At 42.6% G+C, this 23,979-nt stretch overlaps 1 protein-coding gene, 1 long non-coding RNA gene and 1 other non-coding gene across 3 annotated transcripts; all 3 read right to left on the bottom strand.

Annotated features, from left to right (window-relative positions):
• Nucleotides 1–4,317: 4,317 nt before the first annotated feature.
• On the bottom strand, nucleotides 4,318–16,699 carry LOC4336512 (uncharacterized). The gene is made up of 11 exons (XR_010741053.1): nucleotides 15,995–16,699; nucleotides 14,652–14,732; nucleotides 13,121–13,236; nucleotides 9,855–9,995; nucleotides 9,631–9,705; nucleotides 8,899–9,410; nucleotides 7,553–7,897; nucleotides 7,341–7,447; nucleotides 7,185–7,234; nucleotides 7,058–7,098; nucleotides 4,318–5,080 (listed from the first exon to the last, which is right to left on the bottom strand). It is a non-coding gene; the product is annotated as an uncharacterized protein (transcript).
• A 1,877-nt stretch (nucleotides 16,700–18,576) lies between these two features.
• Nucleotides 18,577–21,644, bottom strand: LOC136356375 (uncharacterized). The gene is made up of 2 exons (XR_010741124.1): nucleotides 21,211–21,644; nucleotides 18,577–18,879 (listed from the first exon to the last, which is right to left on the bottom strand). It is a non-coding gene; the product is annotated as an uncharacterized lncRNA (long non-coding RNA).
• Nucleotides 21,645–22,523: 879 nt separating this feature from the next.
• LOC4336511 (peroxisomal membrane protein 11-4-like) lies at nucleotides 22,524–23,799 on the bottom strand. The gene has a single exon (NM_001419712.1). It carries the CDS (start codon nucleotides 23,708–23,710, stop codon nucleotides 23,042–23,044), a length of 669 nt encoding a protein of 222 aa, NP_001406641.1. The 5' UTR covers nucleotides 23,711–23,799; the 3' UTR covers nucleotides 22,524–23,041.
• Between the last annotated feature and the right edge of the window lie 180 nt (nucleotides 23,800–23,979).

The raw sequence follows: 23,979 nt of genomic DNA, 5'->3' as shown, positions 1-23,979 counted from the left end.
AAAAAACCTTAAAATCAACTCCAATTTTAAAGTTGAAAATTCAAATTTTGATTGATAAGCATAAGTATAAGCGAAAAGATGGGCTATTCTTTTTTTAATTTTCAACACAATAAAAACAACGTGTGCACATTCACCCCTATAAACGCACAAACACACTCTCTATCTTTACGAACACCTCTAAAAGACTTGGCTACACCCTATCTTTACGAACATCCATATCTTGAAATAATGAAGTCACCACGGTCATTACGGTCGTCACCACGGGCGCCTATTGTTTCCCACTGAAAAAATAATTAACCGTAAAAGCAAGTACTTGTGTCAAGTTTAAAACTTGAATCCGGATAAATTGGTTTTACACCAGAATCTAAACAGTAAACAGTTGAGATACACTCACTTAGTCAATAAATTCCTTTAAAAACTATCTGGCTATGCTGACAAACGTCCAGGCCCAAAATATCTAATTTGCCTGTCTTCTCTTCTCTACCGGAACGGCGATGCAGGACCTACTTTTGGTTGAGTTATTCATGAACTATCTATCTATACTAGCATCTTAAGTCGTGGGTTCACACGACGACTATGACCTCTCCATCTATTAAATATATTTATATATTGTTTATGTTAGTGGACATAAATTCTTAATTATAATTAATAATGAATATGCTTTTAACATATTATTTCAAAAGTGTAACTATAACATTAATGGATTTATATATCTTGATTTGTCATTAAGAATATCATCGTAAACAAATAATTTATCATATATTACCGCGACCATTGCCTTTTACAATATCTAAATGCGTCAATTGTAATAGTAATGTAAATAGTCACATTTCTTATGCGTTGCAATTCTGTCATCACCAGTTGAGAAGTATTTATACGCTATTTTATCGTAAATCTTATAATCATATGATTTAAGTCAACTTTACAAAATTTATTATATCGTCCATGTCACATGTTTTTTTAATTTTAATCTGTAGTGAAGTAATCGATAGTATTAGATTATGTAGCTATTTATATTTACACGGATACTTTTATTATTGATACAGTAGAATTACTTTGAATACTCATTGGTGATTATTAAGGATAATTTTGAAGATATTTTTCATTCTCATATATTTGTTATCACACATTTTATGGAATGTGCTTGAAGGGACTAGAACATCCCAAGACACTATTTGGTTTTTTTTTTAACTTATTTTTCTCTCTTTTGATCCAACGGTTCTCTTCATTCAAATCATGCATCCAACGGTTCATATTTATTTGATGATGTGGCTCATCCTGGTGGGATCTTGGGATCCCCTTTTCACTGATGTAGATATCTCTGTCTAACTTTCTGCTATATCTCTATTCTAATTAAAGCATTTTCTAGAAGTCTTCAAGTTAAAAAAAAATCTAACTTGTTGATTAAATGCCATAGTGCGATGATAATAGATTTACTTTTAACATCATGGGCTACATTTCAAGCCCATCCATTATGGGTTATAAGCTTATGACAAGTTCATAAATATCTAAAATAGTGAAAAAAAAACAATGAGCCATGTCATCAGGAACACATGGACCGTCTGATTCTTCATTCGGTAGTTACTAGCCATCCGATCCGTCAATTGACAAAACATCTCCTTGATCCTTCAAGAAGTTTTTTTTTTAAAAAAAAGGCCCTTCCATGTCCCTATCCTTGTCCTACTGGAGGAAAAATCACCTTTCCTTCCAATTCCATCCGGAGAGAGGCGGAGACAGCACGTGTCGTTCCGTGCCTCCTCCCCATTGTCGCCGCCGCTGCGTCTCCTCTTCCCAATCCCCTCCGTCTCCTCCCAATCCCAGATCTAGTTAATTATTAAGTTCAAAATTATGAAATCATAAAAGGTCTATAATCGAGACTCCAACCGAGTACAACTTGATATTATTAATTATTACAAAATTTTAGATTCAGTAAATCATGTCAAAATTATAATTGAGACTCTAAACTGAATAGAGTCAAATTTTATTAATTTAGAATTTCAAACTTATTAAAACATGGTAAAACCACAACTAAGACTCCAAACCAAGTAAGGGTCCCTTTAAATAGCAGGAATGAAAAAAATAGAGGAACATGTTAAACACAAGATTTTGATAGATATATGTGTAAAACATAAAATAGCAGAAATGAGAAAATGTAGGAATAGAAAAAACATTAGGATTCTGTTAGGGATATGTGTAAAATAAAGTATTGAAAAACATATGAATCGGATGATAGAGATTCAAGGGAATTTTTCCAAGAGTTTAGACCTCTCACTAACTATTCTCCGAAATTTCTATAGGATTATCCATTCCATAGAATTATAATAAGGATATGATAGAATTAAATTGTTTGTTTCGTAAGATTTCATAGGAATGTTTTTTATATGATTAAAATCCTCCGAAATTCTTATGTTTTTCGTACAAATAAACGGACCCTAAAACTCAATATTTATTAACTACGAATTTCAAGATTACTAAATTATAAAAATCTTTTTTAGCATTATAAAACCAATGTACATTGCCGGACATCCTAAACCAACATCGCTGGACTAATCAAATTGCATCGATACTCAATGATCTTCGGTTTTAGCGAGACCGAGATGGGTGAGGCTGAAGTCCTCGTTGCCGTCGTTCGCCGGTCTTCCTAGTACGTCTCCTGCTCACCTCCCTACCTCCGCCACTACCGCCGGCTCCTGCCCAAGCTCCGCGCGAGGGGGTCATGAGCTTAACATGCATGCTAAGGCCGATGTTTAGTCCCATGCGAAGTTGCGGTATCAGGCACACCAAAAAAAAAAAAGCACAAACCCAGCAGACCAGGTTGGATCTCGACAATCATGCACCAAAAAAAGAACTTGCAGAAAACAGTGATAGCACAACTTGCTTGGAACCTGCGCAAATGGGAGGGCAAAAACATAAAATGAGGTTACGGTCATCCACATGTTCAGTTTGACAAGAGGGGAAAAGGACGCAACAATAGAATTCCTAACTTTAAAATTCAACTATGCTTAAACTATCTTGATAAGTTCAAGGTGATACCATACCTTTTTTTCACCGGGCCGGCAAAGAACCGGCCGAGATGTATATTAGGAAGAAGAGAATCTTTACAGAACACCCTGAGCCGAGAATGGCTGAGGCTACAACTAACCGCCGTAGCGGAACACCCTAAGAACACACTAGAGGCACATGAGGGACTCTCGGCTATCTAACCGTAATAGATCGCGCACAGCAAACCAGTGGCTTTCCATGTTTCCCACTTGTCAGCGATGGTAGCACAAAGATGCACCGCTGAAGTGGCCTTTCCATCGAACACCTGTGCATTCCGTTCCTTCCAAACTAACCACGTCACCAGGATAACTCCCGCATCAAATGGCTTTCGATCCGTCTTGTGAACCGATTTACGTGCCTCGCACCACCAGCTCAGTATGTCACCAGAGGATGTGTCACAGGCAATGCCCAAGCGACTTCTAACCTACGCCCATACCTACTTCGTGTAATCGCAGGCGTGGAAGATGTGGGCGCAAGATTCCGCATCGTTCCCACAGAGGTGGCAGAACGAGGCCAGATGCCAACCCCACCACTGGAGGTTGTCCGCCGTCAAACAAGCCTTCCGACCACTGACCGCATCTTCGCGGCACAGAGGAGGGAATAGGCCGTTTTCACCGAGAAAACTCCATCCGCAGCAGGCTTCCAATAGTATGCATTCGGTTGAGTAGGGTTCAGGGTGACGGTGGTGATCAAGTCCCAGACTTGGAGATGTCGCCGGTCTAGCATCCTCGTGCAGCACTGTGTAAACTGTCCTTCCCTTGTTTTTGGCGTCCAGTTCACAGTTCAGGATGGAACCTCCATCCGGAAGCAAGTCGTCTCTCCACAAGAAGATGCTCTTCCCGTCCCCCAACACCACACCTTTTTAGTTACTAATTGGGTGCCCGTGCGTGCAACGGGAAATAAAATAACATCAACTTGGGTGCCCGTGCGTGCAACGGGAAATAAAATAACATCAACTCAAACTTACACTGATGTCAAATGAGTTTGAAATGTGATGATTGTAAATGTCAACATGCCTTCCAATTTTTAAAGAATATTTCACCCTCGTAAGATCCCATATGTACAACAACTATCTTCTATTCACTAAGACTACGATAGCTACATTTTGAAAGAAAAACACTGCAAAATTGTGCTTGGCATACTATGAAAAACACACATGATGTTTCCTCCTCAACAGTTAATAAGAATATTTGACATATAGGAGGGTTCTATCCGTGAGCTTCATTTACCCTTCTATTACAGGTTCATTTACTTCGCATTGCAGCGGCTATTAAATAAACGATACAGAAACATCTAGAGTTTGTATTTAATAATATCAGATCCAATACATCCGGATGGCTTAGAAACAAATTTGACTGCTTAAAGTAAAATATATAATATTTTTCTCAATAAAAATATTTGGCTTAACAGCTATAAATTTACATATTTTCTATCTTAATTTAAAAATAAAATAAACTTGGAGTGAACTGTCCTTTCCATGTTTTTGACGTAAGAGCATATAATTGGCATCCGGTTCAGGATGGAACCCCCATCCGGAAGCATAGAATTGGCATCCGGTCCAGTCGTCTGTCCAGAAGACCAGAAGAAGATGCTCTTCCCGTCCCCCAACACCATACCTTTTCAGTTATATACACCACGAAAGTTATGTTATATGCAGATAGAAAACAGAACTCATGGCATACCTTTTCATTCATGCTTTCTTCAAGACTTTCAAGAGCGTCAATGCAGCCGTGCCAAATAGCCTCTTTGTTTGATGATTGGTTATTAATGCAGCAGTACCAAATTGCCTTGTCAATTGATAATTGGTTGTGGGTTGCCGCAAGCTTGCCAAAAGGCCAGTGTTATGGTTTGGAGCTGGAGATGATCCTTTGTCCCTCGATTCACGTTTATAGATGAATGGTTCCAGATCACGATGATGCTTATCATCATATGAGTATGATGGATAGATCGTCACAGGAAACCCGAAACTTAAAGCTGATCGCCAATATGGGAAGAAACTTCTCCTTTTGTATTGGAGATCCAGTCTCTTTACCAAAGCCTGCCTCATAGAGGTTAACAAAGGTTAATGTCGAAATCACACCTCTGTTTCAGCATGACCAAACAGCAGCACTCATTTGAGGTGCTACATATTATTTGCATTAAAGATTATAATTAGACGTTAGCTAGCCAGCTTACAATTTGTTTTCATGATTTGGATAGTATTTTCTAAATTGCAGTACTTCCCATAACAATGCTTAAGCAACATGGTAAGACGCTAAAAAAGTAAACTACGTGGCAGAAAACATAGCAAGTAAATCATTCTTTTGCTTTGCACTAAAGATTGCCTTTGTGTTAAATCTGTCCAAGCATAAGGGAAGTAACTATAAGGAAATATGAACAATAATCAACCATTTATAGCCTTATTAAACAATAACCAATGAACCTATTCCCCAACAATTAAATATAGGGTCCTGGGGCCTTCGACAGAACAGTATCTTTCTCACAGGCCATATATTTCACATAGATTAATCAGTAATATTAAGGGGACAGTTTATGTTAGGCGGAAAATAACAGTCCAGAACTGGCCAGAGGGTGCACTTGTTGATTCTCACATATAACCCCCAAAAAATGGATTAAGAGCTGTCCAATGCGATTATTTGCACTTTCTTAAAAAAGGGGTTGCTATATAACGGTATCCCGTTCAGACGGTACAATATCAGTTAGGTATCAAGTATCACGTGATACTTCACAAGTATCACCTGATACCTACCGGGTATCATCCCGTCCGAACGGGATACTGTCCTGTAGCATTTCTGTAAAAAAATACCTAGTCCGCACTCTTTATGTTATGTGTTGTCATTTCTATATGTAGTTGGAATACTACACAAAAGCAAATGGATCATATGATTTCCAAGGCTCCCTCTGAGGATTTGAATTGAAAGGCACTCATAGCATATTAGCATGTTTAACTTTCAAATCAGAAATTATTCATTTCCTGTAGACTTTTCAGAATAATTCTCATGTTCCACTGAAAAATTGAACATACTTCTGGGGTTTGTAGAGAAGTTAGATTTAACTGTCTACTGAAACTCGAGTACTTGGATTACACACGGGTTTGTACTTATATTTGATGCAGTGTAGATCTTTATTTTCTTTACGACATGCTTATTATTATCCTAGTACTGATGTAATTTTCTGGAGTTCTTGCACTAAAACTGCTCATCATACAGAATTTCTTTTGTTCCATTTCAGACCAATTCAGCTCCCAAAACCGTGTTTGCCAAATTATGTATCATTTTACCCATAACTCGGGCACAAAGAACCAAATAATAGTGTTTGTAGAACCCATATCATCTGATGTTTCAAAAAGCGCTAGGCGCTAGGAGGGCGGTCAGGCTCCTAGCTCCTAGGCGTTGCCTAAGCATGCCAGTCGGTTAAGCTTTTTCTTCACAGCTAGTGTAACATCATGTTAAATAGTAGAATTTTGGCATATTAAAACTGATAGTGTAACATTATAATGCATCCGTTCTATGGGGATAGTTCATCTTCCTTTATCTCCAATTTGATCCATTTTCATAGATAGATCAAGCATTAAACTGTTTTAGGTGGGAAAATGCCAAGACAACAACTCGGTGCTAGGGGAGGCACGGAGGCCATGCTGCTCCACCTAGTGCCTAGGCGCCACCTAGCACTGCCTTTTGAAACAGAGAAATTATAGCATGTGATCTCAACTCTCAATGAGAATAAAATAAATCTTAAGATAAGACAATCAGAAAAAAAAATTCTAGCTGCCAAGTAACTTCGAAGTTAATTCGCAGCATTAATCTTAGGGTAGTACCCTGCTTGGGGAAACAAACATGCAAGGAACGTCTTTAAAAAGCAGAAACACTCAAGAATCAAGGCCACTTGGCACAAAGTCAGTGGATTCAGTGCCCTAACCCAAAGTAAAAACAGCAGCAAGTAAAACAAAAATGGGACACCAAAAATACCTTCACAACAAAGAAACATCATGCAGTGAAGTAAGAAACATCTTTACCTTTTCCTTTCCAGCATGCAGATGAGTAGCTACAGTAGTCCCTGTTTACCACAAAAAAAAAATTAGATGGGACTATTTGCAGAAATCACGATAGGATGGTTTTGGGCTAAAACAAATACACACACACCAAATTCGTCAAGTATGAGTCCACTGGGCAAGGGGCAGTCGTAGCGGGAGCTTCAAAAACAAGCAGAAGAAATAATTAAACATCATGTCAATCATGTAAGGCATTATGGCATACAAACTATAATCAGAAAAAATATAAAGGAATGCAAGAATGTACAGGTTTAGGCTTTCAATGCTGATGCCTTCTCCAGTAGGACAAAAATTATAAAACTTGAGAATCGATGACACGTGTTCAAGGACCTCCTTGTGGGGCACCTGAGGGGACTGTTAATTTGTAGAAAAAAGGGGGAAATATATATTAAAAAAAGAAGAATAAATGTCATTAGAAAAGGCACAAGGAACATAGATGCAATCTACCAGGTCTGGTACCTTTGAATGCCTTTGAATGCATTGACCAAGAGCTTTACCAGCCCTGGAAATTGCTTGAACAAGCCATAATGTTGATGAAATATATTTTTCCTTCAGCTGTGCCTAATTCTTTATACCAACATCCAGTTTAATGGAACTGGTGTGCTCGGAGATATATTTAATAATATCACCAAATCCATCTTCCTTACTATTACCATTTCTTTTGCTACCCCGGATATGCTCTTGAGCTGCCAGGAGCAAAACTGCAGTCTGCAGAAGTTTCCCATGTTTTATGTAATTGCAAATCTCACCAACCAGATCATTTGTGTGCTTTGCAAGCAGCCTAGTCGTATCCATGAAGATCTTCTGCAAAAACCACCAACAAATGAGAAAAAACAATGAGTGCTTTTATCATTTGTATGCAAGCACGTAGTGTTGATTATCTTCCAACTTTATGACATTCTGAAATGGTCTCTTCACGAAATAAACATCAGAATTATGAGAGAATTAACTGTACATAAGAGATGTAATAAATTGTAAACTATATTGATTTTTTAATGCTGAACAGGAAAGGGTGACAATGTCTCCTTATTTATAAGGAGCACCTAGCAGACCAGATCAACAGATAACCACTCAAAAAGCCTAAAGGTCAGATGTATAGTCTAACTTAATTGTATCCCTAATATTGTACTAGTGGAAACTAATATGCAGAAAGCACTATAATGACTCAGATGAATAGTGCATGTGTGCAGTAGCTCCTGCCCATGACACATTCCTTCTTAAAGGTCAGTACCATGGAAAGCTGACAACTAGCAAAAGAAAATTGACACACAGAGTTGCTAACTAGTTTTTTTTCTTGTTAAAATTGTGAAAAACTAAAAGGATGTACCAACAAATGGGCGAATACACAAAGTCACATTTGGAAATTATCATGTCTATGATAAAGTGAATATGTATAGATACTGGTTCACCAAGTACTGTCATATCAGAACATGTACCGATAGATGGGCACATACAAATTCTCCCATTCCAAAATGTAAGATATTCTAGTTTTGTCCTAAATAATCTTCCCTAACTTTGACCACCGACATCTACAGCATCAAATTAGTTCCATCAAATGTCTTGGTAGTGCATTTATTTGGTATTGTCGATGTTAATATATTTTTCTATAAATTTGGTCAAAGTTAGAGAAATTTGACTTAGGAAAAAAACTAAAACACCTTACATTTTGGAATGGGGGTACAGAAAGTGACAATGAAGTGAATGAATACCACGTCTGAAGTATTGCTATATTAGAGCCCAACTGTTCTCTACTTGTTACACTGCAAAAGTAATATAATTTATGCAGGGAGGGACCTGAGACATACCATTTCTGGTAGGCACAGAAGATGGATAAGCTTGTAGATATCATTGGTATCTGCCTTACTGTAGTCTGGATTCAACTCGTCAGGAAATAGATTGTCATCAAGATACTTATGCATTCAAGTGTTCTCAACTGCAACATGGAGTGGGAGTAGTCCTTCAATTACTTTACCACCAATTGTGCGTAAATTTACAAGTGCGCCATGCCGAATGAGCAACTTGATCATGTCAACAGAAAATATCTCAGCAGCTTGGTAAGAGGGAAGAACCCATATTAGGTAACACAGTTGGGATAGGCACGGAGCCCCTCCAGCTCAGGTGCTTGGCCCTCCAAGACAACTTTGGCACATCGCACAGAATTCACCATGATTATGTAAAAAAAGGTTTCTGGGGTGACTAAGTCCCGACCCATGACATCCATATTCCTATGGAAGAAGCGGAGAAAATCTTGGACATTATCCTTTTGCAGGATGGGCATCAGTTTCGGCAAAATGTCGTAGAAGACAGAATTCACCCTCTGGATTCATCAATGCACAAAGGAAAAGGGTGAATGTGACCAATTATGCAATTAAGAAACACGAAAAAGAAGAAAATGACAACTTTCTGCAGTGCATCTTACAACAGCAAAACCAATTTTGCTATAGACAGGTTAAATACTCAAAATACTGAAGTACTTCAAAACAAAACATTAATATAACTGAAGATTTGACACTTAATTTTATAAACTAAAGACAAACCTTAGGTGTAGGGTCTGGGATGATTACACGGTCTGGGCAGGAGTCGGTAGTCACAACCTCTGTTTTGCTCAAGCACTGTTTTTTTATGAATGTGTGTGTGTGTGTGTGTGTGAGAGAGAGAGAGAGAGAGAGAGAGAGAAAGAGAATCAGTTTATCAAGAGATATGTAGGAATTAGGAAAAGAAAACAGAAGAGGAATGTTATGAATGTGATAAGTTATTGTACCTCCTTAACTGATGTGTTATGGGAATTCATGTCAATACCAATAGTTGATCCATCTTTACATTCACCACCAACTTCACGATACACAGTTTTAATTGCCTCCTTTCTGTGCATTGTCCTACAATTCCAGCTCTCTCCTGTGCGCTAGTACGAAACAAGGAAGTTTAACCCGTTATTATGTTCCAGTTCAATACTCAATGCCCTGTTCGGTTTTAGTTTATATATAAAATAGTATATCTTGTCAAATACAAAGTACATTGATAATATAAAGCAATTGTCTAACTTGACAGCTATTAAGACATATTGGGCATCCTATTTCAAAGGGTAGGTAGTGGATTACGTAAATAAATGGTTAAAGTTAAACACGTCCTGCAACCAAATAATAAATTGGGTTTTTCTCCTAGTGTTATTGTAGTCCGATAGAACACAAGTAGTTAACTCAACTCGGTTTTAGACCAAGGTTTAGATCTGACAAACACAACTTAAAATGTGAGAGTGGAACAATTGTTCACCCCGTATATTTATAATAGCAAAGACCATTTGCAAATACCCCTAAAAAAAGAGCTGCCCAAGGTTCGGCATAGGCTTTTCCCCAAATAAGTCACGCATATTACCAAGATTGGGACTTAAATCTCTCAAAGTGAAGGTCAGAAAGGATTTCAAGAGGGTAACAGCATGCAGAACAAGAACATGGGTATTTTATAGAGTAGAGCTGGCGAACAAGAGACTCTGCATATGTTCTTCTCCCATGCATATTGCAACAGAAAGTCTCAAATCCACCAAGTATGAAATGAATATCAGAAAAAGAATACACAAGGGCAACAGAAAAGAATTGCAAGTTAGCGCTAGACCGCTTCTTATTCATATCAGTAAATTACTAGAAATCGATTGCAACTCCAATCAACCACAGATGAAGAATAGCATAAACGAATTAAAAAGGGCAGTTGCATACACCGTCCGTCCCCAAAAAAGAAAAATTACTTCTGGCTATGTATCTAGACATAGCCTAAATAGGTAGGCAAAAGTTTTTTTTTTTTGGAACGGAGGGAGTAGATCAAGAACAAAAATCCCCCTTTTGCACGCATGGGAAATAGAATAAGGATACATGAAAGAAAGGGGGAAAATCAATAGGCGTAACAAATGTTAAACTACTGATAATAAACTATTGGTAAACAAAAGACCAAACTTTATGGCTATTACAGATTACTTTCATCTCAAACCCACTAAATCTCAAAAGCTGGAATCATTCTTCCAAGTTAGAAGGAAAAGAGTTCAGCCAGCTGTTTGGGACAGGAGAAGGGAAGAAAGAAGGCGGTTTCGTGAGATTTCGTCCAGCGTGCAATGTGTTACTCTCGAGATTTCATGAGATTTCTTCCATAGTTCAATGTTTTAGGTTAGAAGCAAAAGAAAAGCTAACATACAAGCCTTTTCACCAACAGCCATCACATATGGACATTTCACTCCCGAAATCTCAAAATGTGTTACTAATATACCTAGCAACCCAAGTAACCTTGTGAGAGAATGGGAATACCCACAAGCAAGCCAAAGGTTTCTAAAGAGTCTACAGAAATGAAAGAAATATGCTCTACCAAGCCAAAGCATGTTGACACAGGTTGTATCATTTGTCCAAATCTTACTATTAAGATAAGTCCATTCTCATCCTATCCCTTTCCTCTATTGGCCCAGCTAATCCCTTCTCTCCTTGCAACTCTTGGTTCTTTTTCTAGACTCGATAAACCATAGCCATCATTGACAACAAAATATATGATGCAGCCCCATAATCAAAAGCCTTGTCCTGTTGTCCATCTATAATGCTACAATTTGATGCATAATCAGGTCTACCACATTCACACACATACATGGACAGAGATAAGTACCAAAAGCCATCAAATTTGTATAAAGTGAATTATCCTTCTTTCCTCATCGAACTTAGACTTTTGGATTGAACTGGTCGGTGCATGTAACTCAATATGGTATCAAAGAAGAGGCCTTGAGTTCAAATCCTGACTGGCATGCAATTAAATAAAAAAATACAGCCCACTTCTAAATATTCCACGCTAGAGACTTGAGGTTGTCTCGTGTGAAGGGGAGTATTGGAATACAAAGTGAATTATCCATCTTTTCTCATCATTTAGTTTTTGAGTTGAACTGGTCGGTGCATGCAACTCATTACATCAAATCTAAATGAGTTCATCCATGAACAACATAATCTGAGATTAGGAGTATACCTCAGTTTTGGGAGGCGTTGGGGAGGGGAAATCGATGTCGATGCAAACTTGTGCGCCGAATCTAGCTGTCCTATCCTCGCCGCCACCTACTCGCTGCGTGAGCCAACCTGTGCTCGTTTGTCGACCGGCCGCCGCCTCCCTGCTCGCCGCACCCGTCAATCGCTTGCCGCCTACCTGCTCGCCCCTTGTGCTAGCCTGTGCTCGCTCTTCTGCCGGCCGTCGACCCCCTGCTCGCCCTTGCGTCGGCCTGAGTTCGCTCTGGCTTCCGCCCCCTGCTCGCTGCAACCGTCAACCGAACGGCGTGATTTTTTAATATTTTCTAAACCTTTTGAATATATAATATTTTAATAATAGATCCTATTAGATTTTATTGTCACATCTGAATTTGGACCACGTCGAGAATACTTGCGTTACCAAATAACCGTACCACATCACATGCATAGGCATGGCAGAACACGCCACAGCCACGTGGAAGAGTGTGATACCAAAATGCCCTACCTCATCGGCTTCGTTGCCATCGGCTAGTGGGATGCCGTGGCACGGGGGCGGCCACTGGACGCTGATGTGGTGTGGGCTTGAGCGGTGCTAGAAGCTCCTGATCGTCAGGTGATGCAACAATCTTGCAATGCTTCCACCCATGCAGCACCACCGCCCCGCAGCGCCACCGCCTCCTCCTCTGCCTCCAACCGCACCAGCATCACCGCCCCCTTCTATCCCTTCCCTTCCCTCACCCCCTTCTCGTCCAGCTTCCTCTTCACAGACCGCCGCCACATCACGACCGCGCACATCATCAAGCAACACGAGCACGAGCTACCCTCTGCCATCGCCATTGTCACGCCCGAAAATTCACAAGTAATTTCCGAACTAATTTGTGCATTAAACCCTCGTCCAGAAATCAGCCAAAGTACACAAACTGACAATTTAAAATGCAGATTCATCATAATAACTAAAGCGCTTAAATACTTACATAAGAGACACTTAGTCATCACCACGAAGAAAACTGCAGCGGAAAAACTTACATAAGAGACACTTAGTCCTCACCACGAAGAAAACTGCAGCGGAAAAGAAAATCTAGCAAAGCTTCAGCTCCACTCCCACAGGTAGCTCAATTGGGATATAAGCCAAAGATCTTCTCCTTATGGATCCTTTTTCTCCAACTGAGATTTGATGATTATTGCAAGGCGATTATATGGAATAATCCGCAAGCCACACAACAAGTATGCAAGTGCACAGGGATAACATAGGATGGCATAATGTTGGGTTCATTTGCGAAAGCAGCATATGGCAAAGAGTTGTGAATTTGTAAAATAGTAGAGTAATTAATTAAACAGTATTAATGCAACACTATACAACATACTCGTTGCATAGGCCCAACCATATCTGTACAACCATGCCCGGTTGAACAGACCCAATCTTCAAACCAGGAATTAACCATTTCAAACCAGGAGCTAAACCAAAGTATCATCATTTATCACAAAAAAATTGCTATGCTCGTCCATGACCGCGGGCACGGCTATTCGAATAGTTTTACACAACAAGTATGTAAGTGCACAGGGATAACATAGGATGGCATAATGTTGGGTTCATTTGCGAAAACAGCATATGGCAAAGAGTTGTGAATTTGTAAAATTGTAGAGTAATTAATTAAACAGTATTAATGCAACACTATACAACATACTCGTTGCATAGGCCCAACCATATCTGTACAACCATGCCCGGTTGAACAGACCCAATCTTCAAACCAGGAATTAACCATTCCAAACCAGGAGCTAAACCAAAGTATCATCATTTATCACAAAAAAATTGCTATGCTCGTCCATGACCGCGGGCACGGCTATTCGAATATTTTAATATGGCCAGAGGTGTACCACTGTACCCACAAGACACAACCCCATAACATGTTAACATGCCCTCAGTACCACCATGGTACCTCGAAACGGGACTATGACAAGGCACCTCGCATAAAGCAATTCAAAGCAATGCACCATTCCCAGATCATAGTCACCCCCTTTAGAGCAAGGTATAGACTCCCCAGCGACCCCCATGGGATTATCTCCGCCACTTCTCAGTCTAGCACTCCACAATGAACCATGCTATACATCGCATCCAGTTGCTGCCCATGCTGGCTTATGGTTAGTACGGTTAATGCTTCACAACAGTAGCTCGCCAACCGGTTCTTAATTATCATGAGTACGACCTTCAAAACCATGTACTCATAACCCACCATTATCAGGTTTTAGTTGGCAAATTAATTAATTAACCAATCACGATTAACCATTATGAGCTATCACTAAATATTCATCATTAAGTAATAGTGAAACATTAGTTATGCCAATACTATGCTAATGTTTCTAAACATGGCTAAGCAATTATATCAAATATCTAATATAACGCCCAAGCTAGTCAAATAATAACCCATAGAATAATAAAGTCATCTTCGGCCATAATATAAGGAAAAGGCTCACAACAGCTAATGACATTTGAAAATAAATGTATATTTGAATGAAATAGAGAATTTAAACATAGGTTCAACATGCTCAGAGGAATTATGTTTGGGATCTGTATGACTTGCCTTGCAATCAAACATCTTCAATCCATCTTCAGGAGCTTATCCAACGAACGAACGGTCCTCCAAAACGACAGAAAACTAAACCTGGAACACAAAATGAGGAAAAACACTAATAAAAACCAAATAAACAATACAATTAAAGTTCATAAATGGGTAGAGATTGAATTTATATGAATTACGAGACTTGAACGACCTCATTCCAAGTTTGTATGAATTAGTTATGAATTAATGAAGTTTTAATTGATTAAAACCTATAAAGAAAACAACCTAAATGATTTATTGCATCATATTTAATTATTTTATAACTGAAAAGGAGGAATATGACATCAGCACTAGGATAGAAGAGTGAAAGGACTGGGGACGAGTGGGACCCACTTGTCATAGAGACAAGCGGTAGACCGGGTCTACCATGACCCAACTCCACAAAGGTGGTCCACGGGTCCACGGGATGGACGGCTCAGATCGAGTTGACCAAGATCCAACGGACGAGATTAGTTCTGGTCTAGGTTTTGAGGTGGATGCCATGCGGATAGAGGTGTGACATACAATAAGGCCATGGCCTACGCTCCAGCGTGGAGCGTGGTCTCACCCCGCCCGAGGGGAATATTCCCGCCAGCTCAGACGGGACCACACCTCAGCAGAGGTGCGCGACCCCAGCAGAGGTTTGCGTGGATTTGTCAGAGTGGGGCGAGGAACGGGCGAGGAGCCATGTTGAGAGGCCTCGTCCCGTAACGTCACCCCGGACGCTGCGGACAACTACCTCTCGCGCCAAGGACGAAGATGGCGCCGCCGCGGCCCAATCTGCCACCGACGCCTCCATCCGTCGCCGTTGCCACTCGATCCGGCGCCGCTGCATCGATCCGCCCCCGCCGCCGCTTGATACGCCGTTGCCGCCTCCATCCGACACCGCCGCCGCCGGGGAGGAGAGCGCCGGGGAAGGGAGAGGTGGAGAGAAAGGAGGCACAGAGAGATATGGTGATGAGAGGAGGGGTCGGTGTTTATATATGTTTGTGATTTTTAGGGGGTATACTGCAAATATTGGACTTATATGCGAATAAAACTAATCTAAGGGTTTAATGCAAAATGTGACCGACAGATAGGTATTGAATTGCAAAAATAAGATGGAGGCATGGCTTACACTATGAGGCATATCCCTAGCCGGGTCTTTATTCACTTTTGCTCACGTGGATGTTGGGGGTGCTCCCTGCGTTGGCGATGGCCTAAGGTGTCAGCTGACGTGGACGCACGCGGGATAGACGTCGACGGCATGGTACGACAACCACGACGGCAAACGGCGGCGGAAACCGAGAGCACGGGGAGGAAGAGGAGACCGAGGCCATCCTTACCAGTACTTACAAGACGACAGACGGTGAACGGAGACGGCCGGCTGCGAGCTCGGGTCGGCGGCTTTCTGGCGACGACGGGCGGCGGCAACGGAGGGGTAGACGGGCTTCTCCTCGGCGCTGGCGATGCCGAGGATGGCGATGGGGGGAACAACGGTGGGTCACGGCTGGAGGTCGATGGGAGGCAGAGGCGCTCGGGTTCGCATCAGCGAGCAGCTTCCTGCGGTCTTCGGTACAAGCGAACCGGCGGCCGAGGTAGCCCTCGCCCTTGTGGAGCCGAAGGAGGCAACGGCGCAAGGCGGCGTCGACCAGAGAGGCGGCGCGACGCGGCCGGAGTTGGCGGCGGTGGCGGACAGAGAGGAAACTCGCGGGAAGAGGTGGCTAGGCCACGGCGGCTCGGGGACAGGAGGGGAAACCGAAGAGGAGACCCGGGCATCATTTATATAGGCGGAGGAGGAAGAGATCCATGCGGATTTGGGGTTTCGGCGGTGGGAAATAAGGGTTCCCGAGTTCATCGGGATAAGAATGGGGCCGAAATCCAGCGCGAATTTGTTGGGGGCTTTCTTGTGGCGAACGTAGAGGTGATCGAGGGAATTCCGTTTCCGCGGAGCAACGACGAGGCCGAATTTGGTGGAGGTGGCGGCGTTGATGTGCACGGGCACGGCCGCACGGGAGAGGCGGCTGGGGGAGGAAGACGGCAGTCACGGCACTGTAGCCGGGTGGGCCCTAGGCGTCAGGAGAATGAAGGAAGAGGGACGCACAGAGGACTTCGGACGAGAAAGACGGGCGCGGGCTGCGGGCTGAGGAAGGAGAGAGGAGATTAGTGGGATGGATTCGTTCCAAAACTCAGGGAAGGAATTTTAGTTGATTTTCTATTTCAAGTAATTACTGACATGTTATTTCATTTATTAAAAATACTTACCATACTCAAATAATTCCAAAAAAATCCTGAAAATACTTAGGATACTCAAAGTATTTAATAAATTTTTATCTAGCTCAATTTAATGTTCGAATTTTTTATAGATTTTATTCAAACACTTACTTTCATTATTAAATAATTTCTGAAATTTTCTTTTTCACCACAATTTATAATTTAGCTATTGTTAGGGTGTGACAGCTGTCACTGCTGCTCCAGCCAGTGGGTTGTGGTCCTCGTCCATGGCCGCTCCTAGCGCGTTTGGGGCATTTTTGTTCCATCACCATTAGAGATGGCAATGGGGACCCGATCACTGATTCCCTACGGTGAATTCACATATTAGGGGATGGTTAATATCTATTCTCCATGGGGAATCAAATGGTCCCAAACTAATCACCATCGGTGAGGACGGTGAACCATTCGCCGTCCCCGCCTCCCGCGGTGACACTTCTTCAGACGTTTCGACCCATAATATTGAAGCCCAATTAACATGTATATGTACATCTAACCCTAATCAACTAGTCAACCTCCACATCTTCCAGATCCACACTTCCACAAACTCCACACCAGGCGCGCGCGCGCCGCCACCTCCTATTGCGCGGGCTCTGTCTAGCCCCAGCTGTCGACGCGGGCGCACGTCTGCAGCCGTCGCATCGCCCGAAGCCGCTGCTCGAAGCCGTCGCCGCCGTCGCCCCGCCCGGAGCCCGCTGTCATCGTCGCGCTGTTCGTCTGCCATCCGTCACCAGCGCCCTCTGTCCCAGTCGTCGACGCAGGCGCGCGCTTGTAGCCGTCATGCCGCTCGAAGCTACCGCCATCGCACCGCTCGAAGCCGCCGCCCGGAGCCCGCCGTCGTCGTCGCGCTGTCCATCCGCCATCCTCCACCAGCGCCCTCCGTCGCTAGCACACCGTCCGTCGCCAACGCCCTTCGTCGCCAGTATGCTGTCCGCTGCCACCGTTTCTCTGCCGGCTGCTGAGTGCTGACTACCGCAGGACGGGGGTAACCGTGGGGGAAATTCACCGCGTGGGGATCGAGGCTGGAGAAAATGTAGCCCCGTTATGGTTGACGGGGGCGAGGACGGTGAAATTTTATCACCGTGGGGACGGGGACGCGGATGTGACCCCCGACGGTGAATTCACCGTTGCCATCTCTAATCACCATGTAGAATTGCGAAAAATAATTTAAAAATCAATGGAACCAAAAAATAATTACTGTTTTGATACTGTTCATGGGTTGATTCCGCACAATGGAACCGCGTGACTACCGCGTGAACAGTATTAAATCGCTGGCTGCGGGACCGTTGCAGTGCCATGCGACCATCCCGTGGGCCGTTGGTCCCGCGTTTTGGAGCTACGAGATCATCGCGGTCATGCGTTTTCACCCCGCAGGATGGGTTTATTTATACAAATCCTTCCCATGCAGGTATATAAACGTAAATTACAGAAAAAAATAAGTATATTTTGCAATTTTTTATTACAGAAAAAAAATAAGTATATTTTGCAATTTTTTTTCTTGTTCTTCTTTTTTTTTGTGAACTAGGAGAGCAGGAGCTCCCCCATTTCCATTAAGAGGAATGATAGAATTATAGTATCCGGTTCTAGGCAGCAGATCAACTTTCTTCGCTCACCAGGCGCGCCATCCCACCATGGCTAAGAAAGTAAGAAGAGAGGCTAACAAAAAGAATAAGACATACTTGCACACCAGGTGCTCGGTGGCACTGTGGCAGTGTTCAGGTTGGCTACAAAGTTTTAATTTCTCCCACAAGGAAAATCCCCAGGGTTAATCAAAGCTGCGCTAAGAAATTGCTCGACTCATTTACCACCATGGTTATCTTCCTGTCTTGGAGCCCCAACCATGCCTGGTGCTATAAACCTCATTTACCACTCGTTTTAGCAGTCTGCCCCCCTCCTGCAGTCTTCTTGTTTCTTCCTCCTTGTTTTGTAAAATTGCCCAATCAAAGATACAATGAGCTACCTGAAAGATTACATCTACGAGATCATTAGGAAGAATATTCTCAAAGCAGGCCATTTTCCAAATTGCCCATAAAGCAGCCGCAATACCAACAGCCACTAGCTTTGTTATAAAAATAAATGCACAACAGAGATATAATTTTTATGGGGAAAACCCTTTCGAGAAAAAACCACGGTACCGACCGGTAGCGATCACTATTAAGGAGTTGATTACAAGCGTAGTGGATACATTGGACTGTCGCACCCTCCCCATCCGGCTTACAAGGGATATATATAGCAAAGATCTAGGAGTACTAGTGGGGAAAGACTTAAGAGTCATACTAGGAAACTAATCGGAAAATGCTTACGATCGGCATGCCGATTTGGAGAGAAAAATCGGGCGCTCTCCTCTTACTATAATGTGCACGCAGATAAGTGCTAGGTAGTTTCTCTTCTTTCTTCTCCTCACTTTAAATGTTTTTTTTCTCTTAAACCATTTGTCCGATTTACGATCCGATCACACTGTTATATTTATTATAATTAAATCTTTACAATAAGATATTGCATAATTATATTCTGATAAAAGAAGAATATATGTTTCAAACCGTTATAACTCAATGTTTCATACGTGATAGTGACATGTTTCATCATGTGCTTTTGCTATGTTTCACAAAATTCATTTAACTACTTGCACATACTCTATCTCTCTCCACTCCTTGCATGCATGCATGCATGTATTTAGCTATCTTTAAAATGATTTTTCTCCTGAACTACTTATTCGATCTACGATCTGATCACACCATTCTATTTATTGTAATTAAATATTTAAAATAAGATATCACATGATTATGTTTTGATGAAAGAAAAACATATGTTTCAATCTGTTCATATTTGATATTTAGTTTCAATATGTTAATATTTGATGTTTCATACACGATAACAATATGTTTCAAGGTGTGTTTTCACTGTGTTTCACACACTTTTTAAATGTTTTAATGACTGATTTTTTTTTCACCATGTATAACTTAATGTTTCACAAGCGGTTAACTGAAACATTTGACCGTCCGGTTTTTTGAGAGAGGATCGGATGTCCGATTGGAAATTTCCTCCCACTTCTTCAAATATTTTTTCTTCTAAACTAATTATCCATTCTACGATTTGATTACACCGTTGTGTTCGTCACAACTAAATCTTTATAACCAGATGTTACTTGTTTCTATTTTGATAAAAAATCAAATAATGTTGCAACACTTAAAATAAATTGTTTCATTACTTGGTCAAATGTTCTAGTTCTATGTATAAAATGTTTTAAAATGTTTCAAGGAGATACAGCATTCATAATTTGTTATTGCAACCCTGACAACCGCTCCACTAAAAATTTTTCTATCATGTAATGAAACATCGATATAAATCATATGAAACACAATTTTTTTTTACAAATACTTGAAAATGTTGAAACATTATTATATCATGTAAGGAAACATTAACTTGTGACTACTAAAACATCATAAAATATTTGATGAAGCATTCGAAGAACACCACCTGCAGCATTTTAAGATCAACTAGTGAATCATCCTAAAATACTACCTGAAACACTCAAATATAACCAAGTGCAACATATAGGCCTGTTTGGTACAGCTCCAACTCCTAAATTTAGCTCCAGGAGTTGGGTCTGGAGTGGAGTTGTGGAGCTGCCCTCTAGTTCATTTTGTAAGAGAGCTCCACCCAGCTCCACTCCTAGTTTTGGTGGAGTTGAAACTGTTTGGCTGAGCTCCAACTCTAGGAGGTAGGGGTGAAAACGGTACGGAAACGTACGGAAACAACCTTTATCGTTTTCGTTTTCATATTTTTTTTTGGAATCGGAATCGAAATCGGAAACCCCAAAAACGAAAACGGAAACGAATATTATTGAAACCGAAAACGGAAACGAATATTATTGAAACCGAAAACGGAGCGAAAACGAACCGCCGCGGATACGGTAACGAAAATTCATCAGAATACATAAACCCCTCAAACTGAGCCTCACAGCAAAAACATATTCTTCTATAACTTCATATAATTTGCATAACAAATATTCTAAAAAAAATTATAGCAAGATACTATGGTATAATAATGTATAGAGTATATATAGCCTATTATTCAGTGCTTTCACTCCATAATCAGTACATACTACATAGTTCTCTTCTACAAAATTAACAGAAGATATCATTCATTTACACAGTATAACCAAGCTCCTTAGTACAAACAAATCAATCATTTACACAGTATAACCAAGCTCCTTAGTACAAACAAATCAATCATTTACACAGTAACAACTAACAAAGAGTGATAGATAGAGCTGGAGGTTGAGGAACACCTGCTTACTGTTGCCGCTAGGCTGCTGGAGGCGTTGGCGTCGGCTCGGCATCGATGGCGGTGAGGAAGCCAGTGGGGCTTGAGATGTCGTCGGTGTGGTGTGGCTGTGGCCTGTGGTCTCGTCGTCGATGTCGCGTCGTCGTCGGTATGGCCGGCGTCGGTGGTGTGGCTGTGGCGTCGTCGTCGCCTCGTCGGTGGTGGTGGCAGCGGCGAAAAGGCGAGAGGCGGCGGGACGGCGCCGCGAGATGGTGGGGGCGAGGACGGAGCGAAGAGGAAGGGCGGCGCGAGATGCGAGACGGCGGGGGCGAGGTCGCGGGGAGCCAAGGAAGCGAGGACGGCAGGCCGGCGGTGGGTGGTGGCGCGCTCTGGATGCGCCGCTCCGCCGCCGCCTCTGGATGGCGATGCGCCGCTCCCGGCCTCCCTCCCGATCTGTCTGACTTCTCTCTCTCCACTCTCTTCTCTTGGGTTAGCAGCTTGGGTTGGGCCGGCTGGGGACTTGGGGAGGGATTATGGACTATTGATTGGATGGGCCTTTTTAACTTCGGAAATTTCGACAAATTTTCCGGAATGTTTCCGACCGATTCCGAGTTCCGACGCAAACTGCGATTATCATATTTGATTCCGTTTCCGAGAAAATATTTCCGTTTTCGATTCCGTTTCTGAGAAATTCTGAAAATTTTCCGACCGGCTGATTCCGTTTCTGAAAATAGGTACGGAATCCGGAAAAATTCCTTACCGTTTTCACCCCTACCAGGAGGGGTGGAGCTGGAGCTGTGCCAAACAGGCCCAAAATATCTATTGAAAAAAGAGCTAAATATTTTTTTTCCGTTGGAATATAATCATGTCTGATCTTGTTGTAAAGATTTAATTACAACGAATATAACAGTGAAATCGAATTATAAATTGAAGAAGTAATTTAGGTGAAAAAAATAGTTTCAAATTTGCTAAAAAGACTTAAAACAACCTAACTAACCCTACAGAAATCTCATGCATGCTCCTACAACACTGCTATGTGAAGGGTCAACGTGAGAGAAAGGGGTCTGACCAATTTACATGTAAAGGAGTGGAGTGGAGTGTGCGTGTGTTGAGGAGCGCACGATTTTTTAGCCAGTTATCGGGCGCCCGATCCGTAGTCGTATCCAAACTAATCCTAATAGTTAAGTTCTATTAGAAAACTTATCCAAATACATTGCAGATCTAAAATTCGAATCACATATTTAACAAGCTTTATTGTCTTTTGGGTAAATTTCTTCATCCAAGGTCCCATTAAATTCTGCATCCCATTTGGCATTTCACAATCAAACACACATTTTACTGTACTCCAAACGAATTTGGCAATATTTTCAATCTTATTAGATATCGGAATTGCTGTCATGTACAGATTATTTCAGCCAGGCGCCCAAGCTAGCTATTGGTCTCCATGTGTTCTGCGACGACGATGGCTGCATTTTCCCCGAAAATATGTTCAGACTGAAGAGAGAGACGAAGAAAAAAGAGAACTTGGTTGAAATAAACGGAAGATTGCTACGTTCTCTTCTTTCATGTGCCGATGTGCCTCAAGTGTCGGTTTCCAAATCCAATCAACCCCTTGAGTAAAGTAGTACGTACTGTATGAGGAATTGACGATTGATCTTAAGAACAGACTCATCGATCATGAAAGATTGGTTGGGATTGCCAGTGAGCTGTTCAGTACAGTATGCGTCGATCTATGCGACTATACACCAACGGTATCTCGACTGTAAAATTTGCTACAGAAGCAGAGTTCAGTGCCTGGCAAAATCATTATGATGTAACAAGGCCGAAGAGCGTGCGAAAAATAGAGTTGGAACAGCTCACGACGGCCAGTTCCTGTACCAGCCGGCCCACGCCGAGACGAGCCCACTGATCCCCAACGTGACAGCGTGGTTGCAGAACGGGTTGGGCTCGATGTCCGCGATGCCGATGACGAGGTCGGCGACGTTGGCGGCCGTCGCCATGAGCCGCATCACCCTGTCCATCCGGATCTTCTTCACCTCCTTGTCCTTGTCCTTCCCGCCCTCCCTGAGCAGCTTCCTCTCCTGCCTGAGGCCCCTCCTGATCATGATGAGGTCCATGGCGATGAAGAACACGTAGCCGACGGACTCGCCGAAGGCGGAGATGAAGCTCATGCGTCGCGCGAGCCAGGCGTCGAGGACGCCGACGCGGGAGAGCCACGTGAAGTGGTCGAAGAAGAAGTAGACCATCTCGCCGGCGTTGGCGAGCACGGCGAGCGCGCCGAACTCCCCCGGCGCGCGGCGCAGCCCGTTGAGCCCCGTGAGGAAGCGGCCCGTGCGGAAGGCCTTGCGGCTGAGCCCCGCGGACGTCTCCCAGTTCTTGGCGCGCCCGGCGAGGCCCGGGCTGGACGACTCCGCCGCCCAGTGCGCGAGCTTGGACACGTACTGGAACGTCTTGACCAGCTTGTCGATGCCATCGCGCTTCGCGAGGAAGACCACGAGCTTGTCGAGCGTGTCGCCGGCGCTCATGGCTGCGGCTGCGGTGGCTTGGAAGGCTCAGTGGGAGAGCGCGCGTGCATGGGAGGGAGAGAGGGCGCCCTCTGGCTTGGGAAGTGAGAAGCGGACGCGGCGTGTGTGGTTTGGTTTGGGATAAAGCGGCCGTGGCGGGTACTTGGCTGGGATGCGTTTGTCCTCTGCGCCAGAAGTGATTTTCTGGTGGTGGTGAGGATTGAGATCGAGGGCTCGGTGAGAGTTCTACCCATCTTTGTTTGCTTGCTTGATTGGTCCCTTGTCTTGTT

This window comes from Oryza sativa, chromosome 4 (assembly GCF_034140825.1).
Source record: "Oryza sativa Japonica Group chromosome 4, ASM3414082v1".
NCBI lineage: Eukaryota > Viridiplantae > Streptophyta > Magnoliopsida > Poales > Poaceae > Oryza > Oryza sativa.
The sequence above is the reverse complement of the archived record's forward strand: the minus strand, read 5'-3'. Positions and strand labels throughout refer to the sequence as shown.

Coding starts and splice junctions, on each gene's coding strand:
- LOC4336511 (NM_001419712.1), bottom strand. CDS start 23,710: ATGAGCGCCGGCGACACGCTCGACAAGCTCGTGGTCTTCCTCGCGAAG.